Raw genomic sequence first — 8,446 nt, 5'->3', positions numbered from 1 at the left:
CCTGTTCCTTTCCTTTTGCAGTCACTTACCGGCTAGTGCTGGGTGGACTGGCATGAGCGCCATCAGTAACGGTGGGGTTATGGAGCCTACGCAGGGACTGAATGGAAGTATGCTAGCCAACCAGCCTGGTATGGGAGCTGCAAGATACCCCACACACTGATAAGTAGCTGGGGCCCTGACATCTGTCAACCATCAGCCTCTTTTTGGCTGTACTGAGCCCGGCAGGGCTGTGTAACACCGCCTCCACTTGTGGCAGGACTAGGGCTTTAACTGGGATGTGGAACCTTACAGGACGATTGGTGTCAAAAGGAGATGTAAATGGAATTTTGCTGGGAGAGGGGGTTGAAGGAACAGCAACCAGGGAGGAGCAGTTTGACACACTTGGCTTTACCCAGCCTCTCTGTGGAAAATGAGACTGGCCAAGAACCAGTTCTCGGACCGTTTTTAAGTTAACTGTAAATGAATTTAAACTTTAAAGAAGATACTTTTGGGGTTTTTTCCCCACCCCCTGAGTTCAACAAATTGCTTCTACTTTCATGTCTCTCAGATAGTCGCTGAAAGTTTTGTGCTTAAAGAAACTGTTCAATTTTTAATATTTTTAAGTTATGAACCTTAATTGTAACGTGAGGAATGGAAATCTGTTGAATTTGTTCTCATTTTCTCTTGGGGTAAAATCAAATGCAGGTATTTTTGCCACTGCTAGTTCTCTGTAAGGGCAGACAGATATTGCACACTTTTTCCCTCTCTTGTACATGGACAATTTTTGAAAACTAAGGGTTTACTTTTTGCATTCCATTTTCCTCCTCCTCTTCTTACTTGTCCTTCTCCATGGCCTCAAATCTTTTTTGTCACCTGTAAATAACCATTCGCTCATTCAATCAGCCGTTCCTTTGAACCGTTGTGTGTAAAAACATGCTTCTGTCAACTGCGAGCACTTGCTTCCTCTTCCGTGAGAACAACTGCAGTTAACGCCAACATTGTACGTAGCAGAGTGGCGCTGTACGAAAAAGTGACACTTGGACACCACCACACACATGATCTTCCATACAGGGATGAGGTAGCATTGCCATGCAGTGCATACTAAAACAATTTACACAGTTCAAATGTTTGAAGGGGTAAACATAAAAGTTCTGCAGTTTGTTTAAAAAATGTATTAAAACACAGTGTTTTATATTGTTAAAATCGTGAGGTAATTCAACCTTTACACTTTTTTTTTTTTGCCAGAGAACTGAAGCAGCCATTTGAACTGTTGCCTTACAGAGCTGGTTTCTTTTAGCTGACAAGATCCTCGATTTCATTAGGCAGTGCCTACACGTTTTCAGACATTTTTGTTTAGAAAGGCGGTGACACCCCCCTGTCTCCCCTCCAAGTACCGATTACTCTGCTACTGTAATCAATGTTTTCTTGCTTTGTCAATTAAATTGCTGATGCACATAAACAGTTGGTGATTGTTTTATTATTTTATTCCTGAGAAAACCTGGCCCATTAACCAATGTCAAATGTACACACATTTTTGGTAAGAATTGTTTTGTCATTGTACATAAACAGACACATGGCATAATTTTTTATTTTCTTTTTTTTAAAACAAACCTGTTCTTTGCCTTTAATTTTAAATGGTAATGCTTACCATTTAAATCACCCTTTTCAACAATTGCATTTTTATAAAACTCAAAACTGTCTCCAAGTTATTGTTTTGGGGTTTTTTTGACAGCTATGCGCAAGGTCAACTGACAATTCAAAACACTTTTTTTTTTAAATTTCCTGAAGTGAATTCCCAAGGGATTAATAAAGTATCTCTATCTAAAATAAAACCCAAGCAAAAGTAAAGACCACTAAACTGACTGGCTATCCCTCAAAAGTTTAGCTCAAGGTCAGAATAAACTGTTATAACAGTTTGTGGTGGTCACTTTGTCCCATGGAGGACAGACGGAATCACTTAATGACAGTTCCCAAATGATTCATCTCTCTTAGGAGGCCTTTGGAAAAAAAAAACAATTGGTCAAATTAAATTCCTGCCATTGCTGAATTTGTTTGTCGTCATGAGTCTGAGATAGTGTTCCACCAATCTCCTGAGGTACGGTGTCACAGCTGGTTCTACATTGACAGAACCCTCAGAATTCTGCAGATTGTGAGATTTTGGTTCCGTACTCAAAAACGTATAAAATAACTGGGTGGATTAGACTCGTTAGTTTTAAATAATGCACAGAAGCATTTTCATTATAATGTTACCTTACATTATTATATTTTTATTTAAATTGCTACATTGCTATGTCATGGCTTTTTATAATAATGTTAATTGTTAATGTATTTCCTATGGAATTCTGCAACATATGCTGTATATAGTCATATACACTATCGCTAAAGAACAGTATTATACTGCTAGACTTACACTGTTGCATAAAGCATATAATTCTGATCTGTGGTCGACGTAGTCAGATAGACAATAAAACTATTCTATTCTATTTTATTCTATTCTAGTATTTTATTCTATTCTAGACTTCAGATGCTTGACGTCATCTTAGGCTCACATTTTCTACATATGCACTAGATGTCACTCACTTAAACCATGTTTCCTCTGTGTGCTTTTTGGCGCAGGTGTTTGACTCCACCACCATCAGTCAGTTTGTCACTACGTCAAAAGCCTGTGTTTGTGTTGGTCAGTTATGTAATAACTTGGTATAGTAACATGTCTTCTATATGTTACAGTCACCTACATTATGTACAGGTGTGTATAAATACTTCTGAAGTATCTTTATGGTTGTGTGGGGGTTTTGTGGTATCCCAACAGTTGATGAGACTGAACACACTCTTGTGTCCGGAGTGTGTGTGTCCATCCCAGCTCTCCTTAGTTACAGTTACTGAGCTTTGGAAACCATTGTGCAGCCTGACTGGCTGAAATAACAGGCAGGCTGATAAATGGTTTGTCTTTCAACAGCTGCTCAGCTAAGAGATAAAGAAAGAGAGAGAGAGAGATACTGTATGTCAGGAGATGGGTTAGTGAGCAGATTAAATCAATTAAAGTAGTCCCACTAGTTTCTTCTTCTTCTCCCTTTGTCTCACCCGCTTTCTTCCTCTCAGCATTTCTGGGTTGTTTTCTTTTTTCTGTGGTGGACAAATTTGAGCAAAAGCCAAACTATCAGTCTGAGTTCTTCCTGATTAGCTTAAAGAATCTCTGTGTGGGTGGCGCTTTGGCCCAGAGGCAATGTCTCTGTCATTGGTGTGGAACCCCAGGGTTCACCTCCTGGGCAAGTTCGAATCCCGGTTAGGGCGGTTGGTACCTTCCAGTGGACTCACCACCCGCAGGAAGGTTTGGTACGGTGCAATGTGATTTGGGTGGCGATTGCTGCCCCCGCGACCCGGTACCGGATAAGCGGCTGAAAATGGATGGATGGATGGATCTCTGTGTGTTGTTCGTGGAGAGTGTGGTCTTGTTTGTTTGTGTGTAACACTCTTGTCTGTATTTGCCTTTCTTAGTACTAGGACTAAGGAAATACTAGAAAATCATTAGTATATAATGATTTTGTAAACTCTGTCAATGCTTTGAAAGAGAAATAAAAAAAAAATAAATTAACACATCTGTCATCAATCCACTGACTTCATTTATGAAACTACATTTAAAGTTTTCGTTTTTGACAATCTATTAAATTTTTTCTAAATGATTATCGTGTTGTTCCTGCAGTGACGCCCGTAGCGTGACAAGGGGATGGGGGTGGTGGTGGGTGGGTTTTGGTATTATTGTCCTGGTTCCTGGGTTTTTTCCCCATGGGTGGATGGGAGTGTGTGTGTTTAGATTTGTGTGTACACTAGTACATGGTCGCCTGTGACCTCACCGGCGCTGTGGCACCGCTTATGGTCAAACACACCTGTCGGTGATCATCAGGACGCCACCTTATGGACAGGACACCTGCTCGTCATTGCCACAGCACTGGACCGCCCCCTTCCGTTGTAATGAGTTGGCTCTGTGAGTTTGTGCATGCTTCTAGTCGTAACTGGGATTAGTTACCAAACAGCCTGCAGCTGCGCAGTTCCTGTTTCTTGTTTTTCTGGAATGCTGGCTCCTATTTTTTCTCCTGGGTCAGCAGCTCCACCACTGTCACCCTCTGCCTCCACCGCCATCGTTAGCAGCAGAAATACGGCCTGCGTCCCTGTTTCAGCTCCACTGCCTCCCTGCTGCTTGTTTCAACCTACATTTTCAATTCATTCTCAGTCTGTAATAACCGCCTGTACTAACCTGTTCCTGTTTTATGATGGGGATGAAAACTTTGTTGTTCCATCTGTGGAACATCGGTTTCAAGTACTTTTCTAGCTCTGGTTAATAAAAAAACATTGATAAACTGGGACTAAAATCAAGATCAAAACTGACGTGTGATAAACTCTGTATAAACCCGTCAGTGTGCACTTGTATGTTGTTTTTGACTGTAACTGTCTCAAAACAGACTTATGGACAGACAGTGTGGTTCATTGAGGTGGTGACCCAGAGAAGCCATTCTCAAAGAACTGAAGTTCTCTTATCAATGCATCTTCTCCCCTTCTGACACAACCAACCTGGGTGTGCATAGTGTTCCACCGAATCAAAACCTAGAAAGTTCTGCATGACAGTTGGGACTCTACCTACGTCATTTCTTTATAGCCCTGAAGTAGAGAAATTGAAGTAGAAAGGTTAACACATACTCTACAACAGAAGAACTATGAAATGGGGATCGTTCACACTGACGTGGCGCAAGGAAATTCAGTGTTTAAATGGAGCCGATGAATACGCCTCCCTGTAGTACATATCACAGGCCTGTATGTGGTACTGTGTCTCCCCCACTCTAATATGCTATCACCAGAAGAGTGGTGTTCCACATTAACCTTTGCTGCTCAAGATGGGGCTCTAAAAGTGATAATAATTAACTGTAGCACAGCATGTAGCTGTATTTGCCTCTAGCTTGGTCAGAAATAGTCTTGCATCTGCCATTGTTGTTATTGTGTGGCGTTAAGCAGGGGAGGCTGGGGTAAGAGGTTACAGAGAGGCGGGGCTGACCACATCATCTCACCCTACTCCATTTAGACACAGAGTCTTCAGACCTCTCCACTCTGGGACCTGGATTTGAATAGCACGGAGTTCTCCATACCAAAACTCCGGATTGGTTTTTATGCAAGGCCGAATCAGCACTATAGCTGTGGGATCCATAGTCATATTGTTGCCGTATAAACGCCATATTGTTCTCCTCCTTCAGACAATACTTTGGACCGGGAACCTGTGCTGTAGTGAGTGGCTATAATGTAGACTTCTCAGGAATAAGGGCTTGATATCTGATGGTGTTATATGGCAAGAAAAAAACGTCCACCTTGGAAACAGTTTCTTTTGGTTCTTGCGGAGTACGTATCAGGCTTATTTCTGTCTTAATCACCCACTTCTAAAAACAAGGTGCCTTCTCCTGAACTATCCCATTAAGAGATGTACAACACGCTCCACTAGGACAGTGGCTCTTCTCTCCTTTATATCACTATTTGTCTAGTTGTCCCACCTGTGGTGATCCAGGTGTGTGTGACTGGGCTGTTGTTGAACGAACGTGAAGGGATCGACTGTTCATGTTGGTGAATCACTGTAGAGACAATGTTGAGGAATCAAACAAAGGAGGAGATGAAAACTTAGAAGGCATGAAGGACACAAGGTGTGTCTGTGGATCATTGGAGTGAACAGCACCACTGTGCATGTACTGTATGTGTGTGTGTGTGTGTTTGTTTCCATGCATGTGACAGCTTGCCGCAGTGGCTGACAGCAAATAAACATGTTCCAGTAATTAACCTTGACAGGCCCAACAGCAGAAACCTGTTAATGACACAATTAATCCATAATTAAAGCATTCTGTCACACCAGCATCACATTCACACTCAGTCAATGCACCGCCCGTGTGTGTTGGAAGGATCAGTGGAAACCTGTGAAATCATGAAAGTTTTCCTTACAGTGGTAAGTGCTGGAGTATTTTAGTAATAAATAGGCTGGAGTTTCACCTTAAATGTATCAAATTTTAAGCTTTAAAATAACAATGGTAAGAAAAACATCTTCATTCAAATTAAACTAAAAAAAACAAAACACAGACAAAATGTCATATTCGTCCTGTTGGATGTCACATTAAGGAAACATATACACAATATGAAGGAAAATATATACAGGAGGTCCTCTGGTTACCGCGTCCTCTACCTACGGTGTGTCGCTGTTACGTCACCACAGCCACTACATATAAATTTATTTAGAAAGTCTTGTTCCCTTTTTCCAGTGTGAAAGATGGTTCTGCTTACATACAGCTATGGTACAACTTTTTTTTTTTTTGCCCTCCATTATTGCTCACGACCATGGTTTAAACAGACCAAGTTGTGGAGAAAAACAAAGAAATCAACAGCAAACCTTGCATATGGCCTTCATTGCTGCTTGTTGTGAATAACCCCATGTAAAAGCAATAGTTTGCAATATATAATATGTAATTATATGTAAGTTCTGATTTAAGGTGAAATGCACAAACCCCGACATAAATTGTAATAAGAAGATCTGGACATAGCAAATGAATCATAGGACTGTCCAAAACCAAACAACAAAATAAAACTCTTTTAGTTTATACAGTTTATGATGTTTTCCATGTTCATTGTCAAAGTTAAAGGACAGGAAGTGGACAAGAAACTAAAGTTAAACACCAGAGCACGACTGAAGTTTGAATGGAAGTGACTTGCTGTATAATTTTTGAAGAGGAAACTTGATGCAGCAAATCTGCCCTGGTTTACTTCTCACTGGATTAATGTTTCTGTTTAATATTCCAGCATAATCCATTCAGCACATACCAGGACATTCATAAATAAATATCATACACTCCTTCTTTTTTTAAGAAGAAGACTGGCTCTGCTTGCAGGAGAATCTAAATGTATTTGTATTTTCTGCTTTTGGCTGATGAATGCATGTCTAAATAGCTAATTTTACATGAGGATATGGTATTGTCATATACGTATACAGATACAGTAGTTTTCTACCAAACATATACCAATAGTCAGCTACAGTACGAATCAATTTCATCATTTGTTGATCTAAAGTGAATTAATATGGTTGTAGAACACAGAATAAAGGCTTGAAAATAAATAAGATTTCTACAATATTTGACTTAAGTTTACATGTGAAACATAAACAATCAATATAAAATGATTACAGTGGAACCTCGAGATAGGAGTATTACGGAAAAAAGCAAAAAATAAAAAGTAGAAAAGTAAAAAAAAACATGTTTAAGTTAAACATATAGAATTAAATAAGTTAATTCTAAGTTTATGTAAGTTACATAGTGTAGGGGAGACCGGTATCCGGTATGGTTGTAACATGGGGAGAGTTGTAACACCACCAATCAGGGTTAAGATAGGAGTCATATGATCATTTCAGTGTTTACCCACTTCCTCCCTGATCCTACATGGTGGTTGTCAAGGCTGGAAAAAGGCGCATGCAGATTCTATAGAGAAATAATTGAGGTAAGAAAGTAAATTTTTTGACCAAGACTATATTTTGTTTAGTACTTATACTATTGTACATAAAACCATATGACTTACATTAGATTCAATTGTAGTTTCTAAGGCAAAATGTGATGCATTTTTCCCCTGCTAATTTCAAACCACTATACTAATACAGCTAGCTAAACAATGGTTGACAGGGGTGGGGTAGTTTGTAACACATCTTTAAATCATCTTTAAGTGTTACAACCATCCCCTTACACACAACTAAGAACACTATATTATTTTGATACATTTTACAGAATGCCTAGGCAGTGGACAAGAAAGACTGACAGAGGTCTGCCTGTTTTAAAAGAATCTGATGAGGTCACAAAGAAGGGCAAGTCAGTCCGATCAATTGCAAAGGCACATGGGATCTGCCATGTAACACTGAGCATATACAGGGAGTGCAGAATTATTAGGCAAATGAGTATTTTGACCACATCATCCTCTTTATGCACGTTGTCTTACTCCAAGCTGTATAGGCTCGAAAGCCCACTACCAATTAAGCATATCAGGTGATGTGCATCTCTGTAATGAGAAGGGGTGTGGTCTAATGACATCAACACCCTATATCAGGTGTGCATAATTATTAGGCAACTTCCTTTCCTTTGGCAAAATGGGTCAGAAGAGGGACTTGACAGGCTCAGAAAAGTCAAAAATAGTGAGATATCTTGCAGAGGGATGCAGCACTCTTAAAATTGCCAAGCTTCTGAAGCGTGACCATCGAACAATCAAGCATTTCATTCAAAATAGTCAACAGGGTTGCAAGAAGCGTGTGGAAAAACCAAGGTGCAAAATAACTGCCCATGAACTGAGAAAAGTCAAGAGAGCAGCTGCCAAGATGCCACTTGCCACCAGTTTTGCCATATTTCAGAGCTGCAACATCACTGGAGTGCCCAAAAGCACAAGGTGTGCAATACTCAGAGACATGGCCAAG

General features: G+C 40.1%; 1 protein-coding gene across 3 annotated transcripts in view; it reads left to right on the top strand.

Moving 5' to 3' along the window:
- Positions 1 to 1,443, top strand: part of LOC103397209 (nucleolysin TIA-1-like) — a 7,991-nt gene extending 6,548 nt beyond the window's left edge. For 2 of the 3 annotated variants that reach the window (XM_025052941.1, XM_008335433.3), the window contains exon 12: positions 22 to 1,443. In XM_025052941.1, coding sequence (XP_024908709.1) covers positions 22 to 160 — 139 coding nt within the window. In that variant the 3' untranslated portion in view covers positions 161 to 1,443. The remainder of the gene's footprint in view (positions 1 to 21) is intronic. The other variant, XM_008335434.3, reaches the window with a different exon arrangement.
- Positions 1,444 to 8,446: the final 7,003 nt, after the last annotated feature.

The sequence above is a fragment of the Cynoglossus semilaevis genome, chromosome W (genome assembly GCF_000523025.1).
Source record: "Cynoglossus semilaevis isolate Cse_v1.0 chromosome W, Cse_v1.0, whole genome shotgun sequence".
NCBI lineage: Eukaryota > Metazoa > Chordata > Actinopteri > Pleuronectiformes > Cynoglossidae > Cynoglossus > Cynoglossus semilaevis.
The sequence above is the reverse complement of the archived record's forward strand: the minus strand, read 5'-3'. Positions and strand labels throughout refer to the sequence as shown.